Raw genomic sequence first — 20,286 nt, 5'->3', positions numbered from 1 at the left:
GCTCTAATTCCATCCCCTTTACCACAGCAACTCAATACCTACTATCGGTCTCTGTTTAAACACCTACACCCTTTTTTGGTTGTCCTGGTAGGCTGTGTTCCGTGAGCCTTGCCCACCGGGTGTTATAACCAACCTCCAGAGGAGCCACTTCTTTGTTTAATTACAGCTTTAAAGTAGAATTTTTTAAAAGCCCGTGGGCACTTATAAAAAATACATTTGTTAAGCATCAACTATGTGCCAGGCACTATGCTAGAATACTTAATTTAACTTAATTCTCACAAAGCCTTTAATAATAGGCATGGGTAAACTAAGACTTAGAGAAGGTTTGGGTTAGGTAACTTGCCCAAGTTACACAGTTTGTAAGTGGCAGAAACAGGGTGTAAACCTATATCCATCTGAATTCAAAGCTGAGCTCTCAGTTGCAATGAACATCTTTCTTCCTGCATTCATTAAAATAACAGGCTTTTCAGTGGACAGGCTGCCTGTTTAAAGGCTGTAGCAAACAATAAAGAATTCATCTTTTATCAAATGGGCTTAACACTAAAAAAACTGACTCCAAAACAGTAAACTATTTCATGGGATGGAAGAATAGGAAAAGAAAAGAAAGTTCATCTTCTCTCCTTTGCTCTCTTTCTCAACATCATGTGTTAATTTCTCCCCATAGAATATGAGGGAAACAAATGCAGAGGGTAGAAGTAAGAGTGGTTGAAGTTATTGAACTCTGCTCCTAATGCACTGTGCTGGGTTCTGAGGCCATAGTGGAGAACAGGACTTCCACAGGGTTGCTGGGAAACTGTGTCAAGTCACTTAATTGGTGCCTCAATTTATTGAGCAAAATGGGGGTTCTCATTTGCCTGACTTACATAACTGGTGGATTGTGAGGATCAACTGCATTAGCATAGGATCTCACAGGAACAGTCTCCCAGAAAGTGCAGCCTGAGGGCACACCTGATATGTGGCCACTTCATTAGGGAGTACAATCCCAGGAAGCAGACTTAAGAAACCAGTGTGAGGCAAGGAAGGGAGAATGTTATGGGTTGAATTTTGTGTCCCCCTGCCCTCCCTGCTCTGCTCCCCCGCCAAAAAATATGTTAAAATCCCAACCACCACTTCCTCAGAAGGTGACACTATTTGGAAATGGAGTCATTGCAGATGTAATTAGTAAAGATAAAATCATGCTGAAATAGAGTACCCTTAATACAGTAGAACTGGTGTCCTTGCAAGAAGACAGGCAGATATACAGGGAGAATGTAATGTGAAGATGGATACTGACATTGGAGTGATGTATCTACAAGCCAAGGAATGCCTGGGACTACTGGAATGTCTTGCTGGAAGAGGCAAGGAAGGATCCTTCCCTAGAACCTTCAGAGATAACATGGCCCTACCAACAATGTGGTTTTGGATTTCTAGCCTCCAAAACTGTGAGGCAATACATTTCTGGTGTTTAAGCCACTGAGTTTGTGGTTCTTTGCTGTGCCAGCCCTAGGAAACACACAGTGAGGGAGGTACAGCAAAGGCGTCATTAAGCCAACCACTGCTAAGTGCAACTGACTGCTTGAAATCATGGGCTTATCCTCCAGTAATCAACGCAAGCTGCATCTCAGGACAATCTGGTCGAGGAGAAAAAGGGAGAAGGGTTTATCCACTGGCCCCATCTCCTGTTAGTCAAAGGTTTGCCTCAAGAGGCCTTCATTCTCCCACATTCTTGGTTGTTGTGCACATGCAAGTCTAGTTTTGTGGTATCCTATGACTCGATGTCAACATGAAGTCTGGAAGTGGGAGGCAAGAGGGCCACAGCAGACATGAGCTGAGACACTGCTAGGCTGCCCCTGTGGGAAGTATGTCAGACCTGTGCAGAACTGGTTGAAATAATAGCAGCTGGAACAAGGCAGGTGAGGCTATGAGGATCTAAAGAGGAGCCTGAGGGTACGTACACTGGCACAGGCATTGATAAGCACTTACAAGGGGGCAGAACAGAGAGCTACAGAAACAAATTATGAGGCACTTTAACCTAATTTATGGTGTCAGGCAATACTTTTTGGAGTAAGGAATGCTTAAGCTGAGATGCAAAAGGTGAGTAGCCCGGTGACTTCGGGAAAGTCATTATATATCAAAACCTCAAAGTATTTCCTGATTCACCCAAATTTTCCTCCCTAAAATTTAATCTAAAAATGTTTAAGCATTATTTTTTCAAGTCACTTTTTTCCTTTCAAAAATAAAAATGACTTTATTGTTCTTACTGATTGTAAGAACAAGACTTGCTCCATTTTAAAATGTCAATGATATTGAAGAACGTAAGAAAGAATATCACTCATAATTCCATCTACTCAGAGAAAATATAAAGGTCAAGATGAACTGGGTTATGCTCTGATAACAGGACAGCAAAACCCTAACATCCTGATGGCTCAAAACTGCCAAGGTTTGTTTTGTTTGCTCATACATGCTATGTATCCAGTGTAGGTTATTTAGGAACTCAGTTTCATATTATCCTCATTCAGGGCCCTAGGAGGACCACAGTCTCTATCATTACTGTGGGAACATGGGGGAAACATGGTGAAGCAAGCACTGGTTCTTAAAATCTTCCATCTACAAGCCACTCACCTCATTTCATTTCATTTCATTTCATTTCATTTCATTTCATTTCATTTCATTTCATTTCATTTCATTTCACTGGCCAAAGCAAGTCACATGGCTGTGCCTAACTGCAAGGGGATGGGGAAGTGTAATTCCTGAAGGAGGATAACCATAGCTATCAGTGAACTGCGCTACAACTGTCACAGATAACCATGATCAACATGTACAAGTCAACAGATTTTGGAGTTTGAGATTTATTTGTGAATTTATTTCTTTCACTGACTTCTGTGAAAGGGAAGAGTGAGAAAATAATAAATGGCTAAAGAAAACCCATGAGGGCAATGCAGAATCATGACTTTCTATGGAATTCCTTAATCCATACTAGTTCATGTATCCTTTTTCAAATTGATGAACATATTGGTCTATGTAGAGATGAGTGATTTTGACAAGGATAAAGGATATTTAAATAACTCATGGGTCTCTTTTTCCACCTCTCTTTCACTTTAGTGTGAATGACATTGTGGTACTTGGACCAGAACAGTTCTATGCCACCAGAGACCACTATTTTACCAACCCCTTCCTGTCATTATTTGAGATGATCTTGGATCTTCGCTGGACTTATGTTCTTTTCTATAGCCCAAGAGAGGTTAAAGTGGTGGCCAAAGGATTTTGTAGTGCCAATGGGATCGCAGTCTCAGCAGACCAGAAGTAAGCTCTTGTATGTATTTTTCTATCCTTTGCCCTTGACTTTTTGGTGGACTCCTTTCCTTACGAGGTACTTACTTCCTTACTTAGGCTTACATAGTGAATATATGTGTGGAGGGATCAGTTGTGGCCAGGATTTGCACTAAATCTGTGATCCTAAGCAATCCATTTGTTTCCTTGGACTTCAGGTTCTTCCTAGTTAAAGGAGGGACGTGGACTTAAGCATAAAAGGACCTCATTCCAAATTTTAACATAACTCTTGAAACACATTTTCCTAACCCACTAAAAAGGAAGATAAATGAGCAATACTTCTGCCCCTTATGAGACTAGAAAGTATTTGACCACTTATGCTAAGTTCAGTTACACAAAAGCTCTTAGGAGAGAGGGAAGGCTACCTTAGATTGGGCATAGGGATTGTAGAAGTTTCAGACTTACTGACTTACAACAGCAGACTATTCAATGAGAAAACACTATTTTAAACAGCATGAAATTTTATGAGAAAACACTTTTTAAAAGTGTTTAAAAATTGAAGGTTTTTTTAAATAAAGAGAAGTACCTTGAATATTAACATGTGTATTTGAGATAATGAACAGAGATGATCCCTGTAGAAAACACCTTTCAGTGTCCTTCCTCTTTTCAAATATTGTGATTGAATTTTATGGTCATTTGATACTTCTTTTCAAGCACTAGTTTTTAGAAGTATATATACTTTTGGCCTTATAGGAGATTCACTTACTTTCATTCAATTTAAGGAAAAAGTTGTGACTTTGAAGTAATAAGATTGAGCCTATATATGTAATGTAGAAACACCAGTTTCATTATGGTCATAACTCATATTCAAAGCCTGTTTAAAGCACTTCAAGAATATTAAAAATACTACTCCATTATCTTATTTAACTGTGGTTTAGAAAAGGATTGCAGTTGTACTTTGAAGGAGTGTGAATTTTTATACCTCTTCTCCAAAATAAAAGTGAGTGTTGTCTCTCATTACCACTTGCTTAAATGTAAATGTCATTTACTTCAAAGGTATGTCTATGTAGCTGATGTAGCAGCTAAGAACATTCACATAATGGAAAAACATGATAACTGGGATTTAACTCAACTGAAGGTAAGAGTACCCTGTCTGGCCCACACAATCTGACTTCTTACCTTAGTCCCATACTTGACCCAGGAATGTGCCCCTTGAATGAGGAAAACACGGCTGTTTGAGAGCAATGCCAGTGAGATTATGCATGCGTTTCTAAAATACAGAAGCAAAGCCCCCTAAAAATACCAATTTTAGGTGCCAGAAGGAGCTGTAGGGGTTGTGGGGATGAATAGGGAAGAAAGCAGAGAATTGTTGAGACAATGTCTTCACTGCTCCCTCTTTGTTGTAAGGTGATACAGTTGGGCACCTTAGTAGATAACCTGACTGTCGATCCTGCCACAGGAGACATTTTGGCAGGATGCCATCCTAATCCTATGAAGCTGCTGATCTATAACCCTGAGGACCCTCCAGGATCAGAAGTAAGTTCCTATGCCTCTCTGAGCTCACAGGCAAAGCTGCAAGAACAAATTTGTTGGGGTGACTAGAATTTAAGCCAGTTGTATGTGGTGTTATAGAACTAAAGAAATTCTACATATGAGAAAACTAAAGCTTTTGACAGGTAGGGAGATAAGGTTCGTTAACTCTTTTAGACCACCATTAACTCTTCAATAACTCTTGCTATTGGGAATAATGGAAAAACATAAGCTCAATTATTCATATTGACCCAGATTGCCATATCATGTTTCCAATCAGGAGATAGTCTCTGAGCAGGTCTTGCAGTTAGACAGAGAGTTATATATGGTACCATCTTCTTTCACACAGTTCAACATGATGCTCAGATAAAAGGATTTAAATAACTGTCATCTCAAAATAAAATGAGTTTTTGCCTGCAAGTTCTAACCTATATGATGGTGTTGAAAATTGTCTTATTTTCAAGATATCATTTATGTTATTTTAAAATATCTCTTCTAAAACAATAGCATAATCCATTGAATTTTCTACATTAAAAACAACATTATAAGATAGTACATTTTCTATGGCATTAAGGTTAACAATTTAAAAACCTTTAATGAATTTATATATAGTTATAAATTCTAGGCACACATACTCAGAAATTTATTCACAAAAATTTATTGAGTACCTATGTTGTGTCACACATTGTTCTTATGCTTAGGATATATCAGAAAAAATATACAGAGATCCCTGATCTGAAGAAAGGGGGACAAACAATGAACAATAAGCATAAGAAATAAGTAAATTACATAGTAACTTTGAAGATGGCAAATTCTATGGGAAAAAAGGCTCAGCAGAGTAAAGGGGATCAGGATTACTATATTCAGGAGGATGGGCAAGTCCTACTACTAAAGTCAGAGATCAGGGTAGGCCTCATTGAGAAAGTACAGTTTGAAAAAAATTAAAATGTGTGAATCCATATTTGGGGATTTGGGAAAATGAAATTCAAATTCAAACCCGGTAATTGGTCTAGTGGGTAAATTAGGACATACAGTTATTTCTACTTCCAATATTGCTGTTTTTCAGTTAAAAATATGATTTTTTCTTTTTTTATTAATGTATTAGTCACAGCTTCTTAAAAAGAACACAAGAAATGTAAAAAGAAACACAAGTCCAGCCTAAGCCTAGAACCAGAATTGTTACCTTAAACTAGGAAGCAATCCTTGCCTCAGATATATACCCCTAAGAGTGATAGACAAAACTTTCCTTCAAAAGCTCAACCACAATGTCTGCCTTAAGGAAATGAAATATGATACATAGGATTATTGGAAAATTATTTAGGATCTTTTTCATATCTCTATTTTCAAGTTGAATTATTTTTAAAATTTTAGATAAGACTTTTTTGTCACAATTATGACACCCTTTACTTTCGGTTGAATCTCATGTTTTCTACATGAAATCAAAGCTTAAGTATTTTTGTGTAACAAACCTGAGATGAAGGATCTCCCTTAAGACAAAAAAAAAAAAAAAAAGAACAAACTCAATTCTAATAAGAGATATCAATATAGACTCATACCTCATAAATTTCTAATTGTTTTCCTTTAATTCCTATCGTATTTTGTTTGAGTGAACTTCATCCAGGCTATTTGGAAGCCTGAGTGCTTAAATATATACTGATTAGCAAAGTTAAGTGTATTAATCCTGGGATCAATAACAGTACTAGGCAGTGATGTGTCAGATGGAATTCCAAAGTAGTATCCATTATTTATGCTTTCTAGCCACTTTGCAGATGTGAAGGGGCTCCAGTTGTGATGATTGCCATCCCATCAGGTTGGGTTGACTGGATAACTGGTTGTTTCTTCATTATTTTGTCTTGTTTCTCTCCCCATACTGTCAAAGGTAAGATTCTTCCCACAGAGGGATGACCGCTATCCACTTGAGAACTAAATAAGAGCATCCACTGGGTCTTACCTCCTTCTGTAAGGGATGCCTGCACTATAAATATTGTGTAAGTCATCCCTGAGGAATTTGGCTAATGTCAGAAAGCCAGTTCACTTTGGTGCATAGATATCTTTATGACATTAGTACTTTCATCAGAAGAAGAACAAGTTATTGAAGATATACAGATTTTAGCTTCTGATTTCTGAAAAATAGATTCATCCTGGAATGTTTGGGAAGGACAACATCATGAAACAGCTGTTTACTCACATAATATACTAATAAGTGATTTTTTCTTAACAGGTACTTCGCATCCAGAATGTTTTGTCTGAGAAACCCAGGGTGAGCACCGTGTATGCCAACAATGGCTCTGTGCTTCAGGGCACCTCTGTGGCTTCCGTGTACCATGGGAAAATTCTCATAGGCACTGTATTTCACAAAACTCTGTATTGTGAGCTCTAGACGCTAGATGGTAAAAAAAAAAAAAAAAGTCTACATATTTGGTAAAAGTAAGCTGATAATTGTATAAGTGGAACTGCAAGTAAATAGCAAACAACAACCAGTGAGTGTGGCTTTTCTTATGGATAGAAGTAAAGGAGCAGACAGAGATTCCATGATAGCCATCAAATTGCAAGTCAGGTTAATGACAGTCCAACAAGAAGCCAAACTGTACAGCTCTTTGTTAGCAGCCCCAGTATTCTTTCTACAATAAAACATGTGGACGATGTCCAGTGAGGTCTCCAACTCACCTAGAGGTCCTTGGTAACTGGGTCCAAGTTTCTTCCTACAGTTTTGATGTTCTGGGTCTCCTACAGTCCAGACCAAGAGAAAAGCTAATGTTCACGTATTTACAACCCCTGTTCTCTCCCACAAGTTGTGCTGGGCATAGACTGTTAATTAAGTGTTCCAGTCTGCAGATAAAGCAAGAATTAGCATCATGAGAACTTGCATTCTCCCCGGGTACTGACACATAGGAAATCGGGTTCTGAGAAATCTGACAGATGGGCCTCAGAGGCTACCTTAGGGCAGACGGGGCTTATCTGTAATAGGCTGTTATTTGTATTGATGCTTGTATCTAAAGTACAGTTGGCCCTCTGTAACTGTGAGTTCTACATCCGTGGATTCGACCAACCAGAGATTAAAAATATTTGGAAAAAAAATGGATGGTTGCATCTGTACTGAACATGTACAGACTTTTTTTGGTAATTAATCCCTAAACAATACAGTACAACACATATTTACATCATATTTACACGATATTAGGTATTATAAGTTATCTAGATATTACCTACATAGGCGAATGTACATAGATCATATGCAAATACTATGCCATTTTATATTAGGAACTTGAGCATTCATGGATGTTGGTATCCATCAGAGTCCTGGAATCAATCCTCCTCCTCCTGGAATCAATCCTATTGAGGGACAACTGTTTTGCTAACCTACTGGGCTCTGAATCTTAGATGAAGCCTTAAGGCAGTTGTCTTTGACTGCTTTTAGCCTGCTCTTCTGGTTAATTCAATAAACACTTATTAAGCAATCTCCAGTAAATTTGGCCCTAAGGAATCTGAAATGAGTAGAATGGTTCTGGCCTAATGTACTATCGTAAAGACCAACCTTAAACTTAGTTTGACGAGAATGAATAGAAGTGTCCTTTTTTGGTCCAAAACCAGTACAACTTTTAGCAAACAAACCATTAATGAAAGTAACAGCACCCAAGCACCTCCCTTCCCTGTTTGTGACTTTTATTCGGGAGTGATTTGTTGATGCTTTTTCTCTTTTGGGGATAGAGATTTGGGGAGACCAGTTTACATCCTTACCTTGCTCAGTTATATGTAAGTTTGCTGAAAAGTTTTGCAGGGTAAAATTCTCCCTTTTTCCCCTTGTAACCCATTGTGATTTTGACTATAAGACTTTATAGTTTTCATTGCTTCAAAGAGGAATAAACATTCAGCAGAATGCTATAGTCAATTATCAGATTTTAAATTTCAAAAGCCTAGCTATCAAAAGAACACAGAAAAAAAATAAAGACATAATTTAAGAAAATAAGTAGAATCAGTTTTAAAGAATATAATAGTCTTTGTTTTAGTCCCTAACCCTCATATTTACTATATTAGATAATGTTTACCAGACTAGGGGAGAATAAAGAGAAATAGGAAAAGACAAAGATAATTTAGATGCTGGTGAGTTCCTGAGAATTGATCCTGCTCTGCCTTCTCCTCAGACCAAGTTAGAAAGGCTGGGGGATAAAACCCCTCAGGAAATTTGGGTGATCTGATTGCTGAGGGACTAATGTGTCCTTTCCCTGGGAGGGCCTGGGAAAGTCACAAAGCCCTAGGGATTCTCTGCGCTCAGCCTGATGAAAAAACAGAGAAGAAATGCTAGTGTGATTTACTGGGGATGGCATCACACCTGCACTTGAACTTGGCGCAGAAGCAAATTCCCATATGCACAGAGGGTAATGGGGGTTAGCAGAGAAAGAACTGATAGACTTAAAAAGGTTTCGCTGTCTGGAAAAAGAAAATAAGTAGTCATTTGATTCAAATGGAGACCGAAGTTTAGACGGTAACATCAAAGACCAGCTGTCTCCCATGATGCTTTAGCTCTCCCTCCTGGATTTTAGACTCCCGGGATTAGGAGGGGGCCTTGGAATTGCTTTATATATTGATTTGTGCTTCCAAACAATGTGTGGGGACTCAAAAATACAATTACATGAGGCTTTGGAAAATAATAAGTTCTGATACACTTTATGGTTTTAGCTTTATCAGAATTGGAACAGGATAGAGTGGAAAGGACTTAAAGTCTTTTGCTAATGGACATGTGATTACTATCTTTTATTGCTTGTTCTATGGCTAAGACCAATGGGTTATTAAGTTGGCCCTCTCCTGGAAATGCCAGTGGAAGATCCAGCATAATCTCTTTTACATTTCACCCCTGCTCTTGCTCCAAGTAGGTCACTCTCAACCTTCAGCTACTGGGATCCCCTTACTCAGTGTGTCCTCTCTTTGGGAGAGGCCCTGGCAAGATGGTTGAAGCTTGGATTCCTCCTGGAGTAGGCAATTTACCCATTCTTTCCAAAGGATAGGGTTGCTGATTGTCCCACTATCATCCTCTCTTTGCCTTGTTATCTCCCTTCAATAAGTTTTTTCTCCCCTTTATAGGGAGGCACAGGTTTACCAACAGGCCTGCAGCCTAGACAGTTATCTCAACCAACTTTCCGTTTGTGTAAGCACTCCCAATCTTTATGTGATTATGTTGAGCCTCTTCCTTCATTTAGCTTGGGAAGGAGAAGAATCACTCCTCACAATAAATGCTGTATTTTGATAATTAATTCTCTTCTCTTCCCCAGTCTTTCTGCTTAATTATCAGAGACATGAATTGGGAATACAAGGGTGAGGGTTAGGGGTAGGTGAACTCTTCCAGGAGCCACAAACAAGCTTTGGTTGTGATATTTGACTTCAAGTATTTTCAGCTATTTTTAGAATGTGGGGCACTTCATGCTTTGTTGTTTTTATCTTTGAGCCCTTCGATGCTGATTCTATAATCACAGAAAAATTCTCATTCTATATTCCTTTGGCATCAAACAGGTTTTAGTTTCAGGTGGCAGAAACCACTCTATCTAGTTTTTGGGGAAAGTGATCAAATGCAGGAACTAATGCTTCACAAAATGCTGGGGTATTTCCTTTGGGTTTGGAAATAAGACAAAGATTCTCTATTTTACCATGACTGTTGTTTAACATAGGATTGGAAGTCCTGACCAATGCTATAAGATAAGAAAAAGAAATAGGCTCTGCACAGTGGCTGACACTTGTAATCCCAGCACTTTGGGAAGCTAAAGAGGGCAGATTGCTTAAGTCTAGGAGTTCCACACCAGTCTGGGCAACATGGCAAAATCCCATCTCTACTAAAAATACAGAAAATTAACCAGCATGGTGGCACATTCTTGTAGTCCCAGCCACTTGGGAGACTGAGGTGGGAGGATCACTTGATCCCAGAAGGTCAAGGCTACAGTGAGCTGTGATCACTCCACTGCACTCTAGTCTGGGCAACAGAGAGAGACCCTGTCTCAAAAAACAAAAGAAAAAGAAATAAGGACTGTAAGAATTGTAAGGGAAGAAATAGAACTATTATTATTTGTAGATTACATAATCACCTACTTGAAAGTAAAACAATAGAACCAAGAGATGTACCATTAGGATACTCAACAGTGTTGCCTGATACAAGCTAAATAATAACATTTAATAGCAATGAAAACTATGAATTTGAATCAAAGAGAAGATAGCACTCACAATAGCAAGAAAAGCTATACAGCATTTAATAAAGAAATATGTTAACCAAGAGTACACAAGACCTCTATGGAGAAAACGTTCAAACTCTAATAAAAGATCTAGAAAATATGTTGGATATATGAATACATATTCTAGGCTCCTGGATAAGGTGAACTTATAAGGATATAAATTCTCTCCAAATTAATCAATAAATTCAAAGTCTAGTAGAACTTTTAAAAATAAATGACATAAACTTTTTTATATCTTAAAGGGACATCTTTGATTTCTGGCAATACAGCAGGCTAAATAATTCAGAACAAAACAGCCTAATATAAACAACAAAAGATAATAGATAAAATATTTTTGAAAGCATCAAATATCTCACAAGATAATATGGAATCAGCAAATCATAATTTAAAGGAAACCAGAAATCCAGAAAGGTAAGCCAGATGAATTTGCTCTTGCCCTGAGGGCATCTTAACTGATTGATCTTGTGCTTTGGGTATTAATGTCTCAGAGGGCAAGGGGAACAGAAGCCAAATCCCAATTCATCCTAAAGTGAGGAGTCTAATAAGGGACCAATGCCTATAAAACCAAAACCCTCTGACCCCAAAGGGCTCAATATTCATCTAAGGTTGAAATAAATATAAACCCGTTCAATATTTCCACTCCCAGAAACCTAAAATGAAAATTGTCTTGGGACTGAAAAAAGTAGAAGAAATATAGTTAATATTGCTGATTAGTTTAATATTGCTGAAATAAATTCAAGATTGTTGATGATATCCATCTGCTTATCATCACTCAGATTTTGAGTCAAATTCTCACTAATTGAATGGAAAAAAAAAAACTCAAGCTATAAATTTAGTATAAAGTCATACCATATTTGTAGTATATTTACTCACCTGGCAGAAACAAACACATATCCTCTCTGGATTTTATCCTAGATCTTAAGAAACCTAACAAATAATTATCTAAGCAATGAGCAACAAATCACAGTAAATAAATAAATAAATAAGTAAGCAAAGAAATAGGGCAGGAGAAACAAAAGCCAGCAGAAACAAGTGATGGCAGAAACAGACTTGCAGAGACCCCAAATACAGAAATGATCAAATAGAGGCTCAATAACTATACCTACAGAGTTTAAAGAAATAAAAGACAATTTTAAACCCAGGATACAGTAAATTGTATTAAAAAATTGCAGCAGATTTGAAAAATATAAAATTGAACTTTTAGAAATGAAAATCTAGTAATTGAAATTTAAAACTTAATGAGTAGCCAGGAAACATTTTATTATTGAGGTACAGCAGCTTAAAAATTGTTCAAATATACATTTGTAAAGGCTCTCACAATCTGAGGGAAACATTTTCCACTTTTTAATTTCAAAGCACACCAAAAGTGTTACTCCATTGGAAAGGCTATGAGGATGATTTCTAATCTTCAGGACTCAAATGCCTTGGGATAGTTACTCAAAGCCTTTTTTTTTTTTTTTTTTTGAGACAGGATTTCTCTCTTTCACCCAGGCTGGAGTGCAAAGGTGTGATCATGGCTCACTGCAGCCTTGACCTCCTGGGCTTAAGCAATCCCCGCACCTGAGTAGCTGGGACTGCAGGCGTGCACCACCACACCCAGCTTATATATATATATATATATATATATATATATATATATATATATAGGGTTTCCCCACATTACCAGGCTGGTCTCAAATCCCTGGGCTCAAGCAATCTACTTGCCTCAGCCTCCGAAAGTGCTGGGATTACAGGCATGAGCCACTGCACCTGGCCCCACACAAAGCCTCTAAATATACCCTCTAAAGGTGGATGACTAGTGAGGCCATGTAGGTTGCAAATAAAGACAGGCCAAAACATGCTTAGGCTCAAATAAAGTCATGGATTATCTGATGCATTTGGCTAATTATTGGCAAGGGACCTGAATTCATTCTTAAGTTTTTGAGGTCAGTTTTTAGGAAGCAATGTGGGGTTGTGTCAAGGACATTAGAGACCAAAAGAAAAAAAGAAAAGAAAAGAAAATGAAAGAGAGAAACAAAAATCTTTAATGGATGGATTTAACAGGAAATGAAGCAGATCTGAAAAGATAATTAGTGAAATGAAAAATAGTTCATGGGAGATTATACTCAGTGTAACACAGAGAAACTGAGAGATGGAAACTCTAAAAAAGACATGGAGGCCAAAAGTGAGAAGATCTAGCGTAGGACAAATTGGATCCCCAGAAGGAAAGGAAAAAAAGAAAAGAGGAGGGTAGAGAAAATATTTTAATCATACTGAGACTTAGTAATGCATACCTAGCCATATGTTGGTGACATTGCAGAATATCAAACTCAAAGACCTTAAAAGGAGTCAAGGGTGGGAAGAACTATACTGTTATCAATCAAAATAGATTTTGAGAGTAAAAGTTTTAACACGGATAGAAGGGACCACCCAGAAGATATAGTGATTTTCTTTTTATGTTATTTATTTATTTATTTATTTATTTTTGAGATGGAGTCTTACTCTGTCGCCCAGGCTGGAATGCAATGGCGCGATCTCTGCTCACTGCAAGCTTCGCCTCCTGGGTTCACGCCATTCTTCTACCTCAGCCTCCCAAGTAGCTGGGACTACAGGCGCCCACCACCACGCCTGGCTAATTTTTTGTGTTTTTAGTAGAGACGGGGTAGAGTGATTTTAAGTGTACATTTTCCTTCTAATACAACCTTAAAATATACAAAGCAAAAATTTGCTGAACTACTACAAGAAAAATACAAAGAGTCATACTGTCATCATGGTTGATTTTAACTTGCATTCATTGTTTATTGGTAGAACTAGAAAAGTTTTTTTAAAAGATTAGTGAGAATAGAGAGCACCTAAAACACACAATTAGCAAACTTAACCTAACAGAATTATATAGAACCTTTTGCCAAGTAATTCAGTAATGCAGATAACACATTCTTTCAAGCTCACAAGGAGCATCTACAAAAATTAACTATATACCTGGCTATCAAGCGAGTCTTGATAATAGTATATATTGTCTGACTACAATGCAATCAAGCTTAGATTCAATTTTTTACAAACCTAGAAAATTTGCATGTTGAAAAATTATGTAACATTTCTAAATAATCCGTGAGTCAAAAAAGAGAAAGAAGTAAAATGGAAATAAGAAAGTGGTGTTAATTGAATGAAAGTTTTCCAACCGATAAAGTCTTATAGGAAACAACCAAAATTAAATTTAAGTAAAATTTATACTCTTAAATGAATATATTAGAAAAGAAGAAAGACTGATATTAAAGAGGTAATATCATCCTTTTGTTGATAGAAAAAAACAGCAAAGTAAGATCAAAGAAAGTTCAAGAAGGGAAATAGTAAACATCAGAGCAAAAACTAACATGGTAGTTAGCTCTAGGATTGTTAGCAGTGGTGGATCCATATGGGTCTGCAGCAAGTTGATTCTTGCCTCCTTAAAGGAAATAATTTACCTAAGGGTTATAAGGTACAGTGAGAGACCAAGGCAAGTTTTTGAACAGGAATGAGAGTTTATTTTAAGCAGTTTTAGAGCAGGAGTGAAGGAAAGAAAGTATACTTGGAAGAGGGTCAAGCGGGCAATTTAAGAGACCCAAGTGCCTCATCCCATCCTTCACTTGGGGTTTTTATACATTGGCGTAGTTCTGAGGTTTGCAGCTCTCCTTCCTTGATTTTTCCTTAAGGTGGGATATCCACGTGTGCAGTGGCCTGCCAGCACTTGAGAGGGGCTGCATATGCAATGTGTTTACTGAAGTTTTGTGTGTGCTCACTTGAGGCATTTTTCCCTTACCAGTTGAGCATTCCTAGAGGAAACTTGTATACCAGTTAAACTCCACCATTTTGCCTCTTAGTGTGCATGCTCGGGCCCACTCACCCAACTCCTGAGACCTTATCGGGAAGCTGCTGATCATGTTTCAGGTGTTTTCAATCTACTGGGAACCTGCCTGTCCCTGGCATCAGCTGCCACCAATTACTATTTTAGTGAGTCAGCTTAACAACCACCTGGCCATAACCTGATCGCCTGATCATCTGATGGTCGCCTGAGATTCATGGAAGCAGCGGCGGGATAGGTGCCTCTTTTGCCCTGTTCGTGTCTGCCAAACTACCTACTCTAACATTCCTAACCCAGTTCTTTGGGAAAATGGACAAAGAAAGGTCAGTCTTCATAACTACTTCCTGCTGACAGAAGGATAGTGATGATTGTTCCGTGGGTCTTGGCCTCTTGCTGTCAGGGCAGGGTGGCTTTGTGGGTTGTTGAAAGTGGTATCCAGCAAGGTCCAGGGGAGACAGGGGCAGGATTTCGCTTCTTTCGTGTCTCACTGATGGACAGTCTAGTGGTCCTCTGTAGAAGTGTGACTCTTTTTTTTTTTTTTTTTTTTGCAGTTTTAAAAAAATTTTGTTCAAGGAAACAAGTATACTTTCAATGTAATTACAATGCTTCCAAAAATCCACTCCTTTTAAAGTTACATGCAAATCATGTATCTAAAAACTGTAGTTGTGGATTTGTTTTTATACCCAACACTCTGATTTAGTGTAATGTCTGAAGTGTCAGTGGCTTAGTTATTCTACTGTAAATTCTCTGATATTTAAATACATTCTATTTTGAATTAATTTTTTTTATATTTACCGCATTTGCAAATTTATATTTTAGTATAAACTCTCTGGTGTTTTCTAGGCTGTAGTTTCTGGGAAAAAAAATCAGTGTTTCTAAACTTATTACATTTGCAGAACTCATCTCCAATATAAATTCCCTGATGTTGAATAAAGCTTGAGCAACTGCTACAGGGTTTTCCTCTAGTAAAAATGTGTGCAATAGGATCTGTGATACAAGCAAATGTACTATAACCCCCTTTATATTTGTAATAGTTGTCTTCCCAATACTCTTCTTCACTTTAAAGGCTTATACTTTCTGAAAGATTTCTTGACTGTAATTGCACTGTTAATGCTTTTATTAAAAGGAACTTTTTATGTCGAGTAAAATGTGAGTACGAATTAATGGGTTTTCCATATTCTTTATAGTTGTACAATTTTTCTCAAGGATACTAGCTTTCCTGTGAAATAAGGTATAAGAACTGATGAAAAGTTTTGCCACATTTTTCACACTTGTAGGAGTTTTGCCAGTATGAATTATCTTACCTACAATCAAGTGTGGCAACCATATAAAGGCTTTGTCACCTTTTATATATCTCTAGGGTTTCACACTAGTATAATTATTTTTATGTATAGAGAAGTTGGAGGTGTTGGTAAAAACACTGTCAGTCACATTTCTTAGGTTTGTAGAGTTCCTCTTCAGCATGAATTATCACCAAGTCTCTTAAGAATTGAGAACTTGTGGCTGGGCATCGTGGCTCACGCCTATAATCCCAGCACTATAGGAGGTCAAAGCAGGTGGATCACCTGAGGTCAGGAGTTCAAGGCCAGCCTGGCAAACATGGCAAAATCGCGTGTCTCTACTAAAAATAAAAAAATTAGCTGTGCATGGTGGTAGGCAGTTGTAATCTCAGCTACTAGGAAAGCTGAGGGAAGAGAATGGCTTAAACCTAAGAGGCAGAGTTTGCAGTGAGCTAAGATTGTTGCATTGGTGACAAGAGTGAAACAATCTCAAAAACAAAACAAAACAAAACAAAAGAATTGAAAACCTGTTATAGGCCGTGCGCGGTGGCTCAAGCCTGTAATCCCAGCACTTTGGGAGGCCGAGACAGGCGGATCACTAGGTCAGGAGATCGAGACCATCCTGGCTAACACGGTGAAACCCCGTCTCTACTAAAAAATACAAAAAACTAGCTGGGCGTGGTGGCGGGCGCCTGTAGTCCCAGCTACTCGGGAGGCTGAGGCAGGAGAATGGCATAAACCCGGGAGGCAGAGCTTGCAGTGAGCTGAGATCCGGCCACTGCACTCCAGTCTGGGCGACAGAGCGAGACTCCGTCTCAAAAAAAAAAAAAAAAGAAAAGAAAAGAAAACCTGTTATAGGCTTTGCCACATCCTACACACTTGTAGGATTTCTGTCCAGTATGAATTATGTATAATAAGGGTTGAGAACTTCCTAAAAGCTTTGTTACATTCTTTATATTTGTAGAGTTTATGTGCCATATAAATTCTCATATTTAGTAAAAGTTGATAGCTGGTTAAAGGCTTTCCCACATTCATCAAACTCATAGGGTCTCTCTCCAGTATGAATGATCTTATGTCTCGTAAGCATAGAGGAGTGCTTAAAGGCTTTGCACATGTTCCCACTTGTAGGGTTTCTCTCCCATATGAATTATGTCTATTAAGGTTTGAGGAGGAAATAAAGGCTTTGCCACATTTATCGCACTTGTATGGTTCCCTCCAATATGAATTTTCTTATATGAAGAAAAAGTTGTGGGACTGGTTAAAAGCTTTGCCACATCCTTCACACTTGTACAGTTTCTCTCCAGTATGAATTATTTTATGTGTAGTAAGCATAGAGGACCAACTGAAGATTTTGCCACATTCTTCACATTTGTAGGGTTTCTCTCCAGTATGAATTTTTTTATGTGTAATAAGGTTAGAGGAGCAGTTAAAGGCTTTGCCACAGCCTTCATTCACATTTGTAGGGTTTCTCTCCAGTATGAATTATCTTATGTGTAGTAAGGGAAGAGAAGTACTTAAAGGCCCTGCCACATCCTTCACATTTGTAGGGTTTCTCTTCAGTATGAATTTTCTTATGTGGAGCAAGGTTAGAGCAGCAGTTAAAGGCTTTACCACAGTCTTCACATTTGTAGGGTTTCTCTCCAGTATGAATCATCTTATGTGTAGAAAGATGTGAGGACCGTTCGAAGGCTTTGCCACATTCTTCACATTTGTAGGGCTTCTCTCCGGTATGAGTTTTCTTATGTCTAGTAAGGTTTGAGGACTGGTTGAAAACTTTGCCACATTCTATACATTTGACAAGTTTTTTTACAGTATGTCTTATCTTATGTCTGTTTGAATTTGAAAATTGATGAAAGACTTTCACATATTTATCACATTGAAATATTTTGCTCTGGGTAGTTGTCAAACATTGGTTAAGTCCGTTATAGCCTCTTTTGTGCACCTTACACACATCTACACTTTCACAGCCTTTTTTTAACTATAAGTTGTCATGTCCACATTTTTCATATCTTCTCAGTATCAGTTTTTGGAAAGAATCTTTTATGCTCTGCTCTGGCTAAAGATCTTGGGTGAAATGAGAACACAAAACTGAGGGGTTGGCTACCATCTCATGTCTCTTCATAGTCAAAGGTTTTTTTCCTTGCTCCAGACAGGTGATGAGGTCTGGCCTTAAGACAACAATATCAAGGAAGACCAGGTTTCTGTAGTTCTCTAACATCACATCCCTATATAAATTCCGCTGTGCAGTGTCCAAGCAATGCCACTCCTCCAGAGACTATTCTATGGCCACAATGGCCACGTCTCTGAATTGCAATGGCCCCTTGTTATACAGGGTTTTTTTTCCCAGAAGATCTGGAATAAAGTCTAATTTTTTGAATTTCTAACAAGCTTATCAATAATGTCAATGTTTTTGGCCAAAGAAGGAGGATATTTTGTCAAAATATCCAGTAAGTGGAAGAGCCTGTGTTTTTCCCACTTTTTCTGACCCAGGTGTGGTGGTGCACACTTGTAATCCCAGCTATTCAGGAGGCTAAAACAGGAGAATCGCTTGAACCCGGGAGACAGCAGTTGCAGTGAGCCAATATCACACCACTACACTCCAGCCTGGGCAACAGAGTGAGACTCATTTTTGGCTTCCAGGGAGTCCTGGCCTCTTAATTGTGGATCTTCCAATACATGAAGGTAACAGGGCCACAGAGGCTGGGCCTCTAGGAGCTGAGGACACGGAGCAGTGGAGACAGAGTGTGACTCTTGAATATTGAGAGGATGGTATCTCTCACTGAGGATCATCTGGAGCTTGATGGCCTGAAGGTGTGAGGAGACAAATCAGGTTGCTAGATTTAGAAGACATGGCCCAAAACGGAGCAAAACTAGGAGACTAACAAGTGGGCCTAAAAGGGGAATAACTCAGGAGAACCATTTCCAGGTTCCTTCCAAATCTAACCAACCCTGAGAGGCTTGTTCCAGTAAACGGGAGGCTCCATTTAGGAGTTGTCTGATATTGTACTTTTCCTGACTGATTTACCCATAAGCAACATTTTTCATCTAAGGCTAAACAAATTCCTCTCTGTGCTGCCGTTAACTTATCTAATTCCTGATCATTTTGGAGGACTATAGCTGCTAAAGAGTCAATTTGCTCTTGCACAGTTGTTAAGGTTTTAGCCATGGCATCAATGTTCTTGGCTATTTCCCTTGAGGGCTGGCTACGGGTCAAGGAGGCTTTTGTGATTCTAGCAATTCTGGTTCCCATACTGGCTATAAAACAAGTCCTGTGAGAAGGAGAATTAATTGGAATGCCTGTAGATAGAATGCCTGTAGATTGGTGCTGGAAGAGAGAGATTGTCAGGGACTATGAAGATGTCTAGGGATACATAGCCTATAGTACAAGTGCCAGTCTAGTTAGTGGGGAGGCACTGGTGAACTGACTGGCCACAAACATAGAAGGCTCCTTGGGTTTTAAGATAAGTAGAGATGTAAAAATGAAACAAGGGGGTGAGGACAGCTCCAAGACATGCCAAGGCTGCCAACACACGCAGGTAGTTGGTGGCTATAGTCATGCCTGCTAAGACTTACGTGCGTGGGCTTTGATTCTGTTTAGTTCCCTTGGTTTTATTTTCCTAAGAAAGAGAATTTTGAGTTTGGTCCAATAGAACCCATTCTTCTGTAGAGCTGAGGTTGGTAATTTGCAGGCATTGGTTGTATCAGCAGGCCGGAATGAGAAATTTTGACTACTGAAGGAGCTTGGGTGTCCCTGGCAAAACTGGGTGGATTTATCTAGCAAAGTTCCCAGAGGAAAGTTAATATTTGAAGGTTTGGGGAATCTTGTGTGATGGTAGAATTAGTTGTGGATATATGTTTGGTAAGTTTGTTGCTTAGGATTTACGGTCAGAGTAACATTGCAAACTGTACTGGGAAGAGCCCCAACATCCATTTCATTTTTCTTGGCCATAACGCAAATAGGGGCTAGTCCCATTAAAGTGATATTAGAAAAGATGGATCAAAAATTGGGAGGTTCCTTGCAGATACCAGGGAAATCTTGCTTTACTTTTGCAAGAAGGCTATTTGCAGGCCCGAACATCTCCCATTAGCCTCCCATTGATAGAAAATATGCAGTTCTCCCTCTATACTTGTCCAATCTCTTGGTGAGGCTGGATAAGCTCTCCCTGGTGTTTTAGCAGAAGAGCCGGTACATAAC

At 38.6% G+C, this 20,286-nt stretch overlaps 1 protein-coding gene and 1 pseudogene across 1 annotated transcript in view; one reads left to right on the top strand and one right to left on the bottom strand.

Moving 5' to 3' along the window:
• The window catches only part of LOC105475536 (paraoxonase 3), a 35,578-nt gene extending 23,122 nt beyond the window's left edge, over positions 1-12,456 (top strand). The window contains exons 6-9 of the mRNA XM_011730886.3: positions 3,082-3,282; positions 4,306-4,387; positions 4,657-4,785; positions 7,001-12,456. Of these exons, the coding sequence (XP_011729188.2) occupies positions 3,082-3,282; positions 4,306-4,387; positions 4,657-4,785; positions 7,001-7,159 (571 nt within the window). The 3' untranslated portion in view covers positions 7,160-12,456. The remainder of the gene's footprint in view (positions 1-3,081; positions 3,283-4,305; positions 4,388-4,656; positions 4,786-7,000) is intronic.
• A 4,602-nt stretch (positions 12,457-17,058) lies between these two features.
• Positions 17,059-20,040, bottom strand: LOC112425503 (zinc finger protein 486-like; annotated as a pseudogene).
• Between the last annotated feature and the right edge of the window lie 246 nt (positions 20,041-20,286).

The sequence above is a fragment of the Macaca nemestrina genome, chromosome 4 (genome assembly GCF_043159975.1).
Source record: "Macaca nemestrina isolate mMacNem1 chromosome 4, mMacNem.hap1, whole genome shotgun sequence".
NCBI classification, from domain to species: Eukaryota; Metazoa; Chordata; class Mammalia; order Primates; family Cercopithecidae; genus Macaca; species Macaca nemestrina.
The sequence above is the reverse complement of the archived record's forward strand: the minus strand, read 5'-3'. Positions and strand labels throughout refer to the sequence as shown.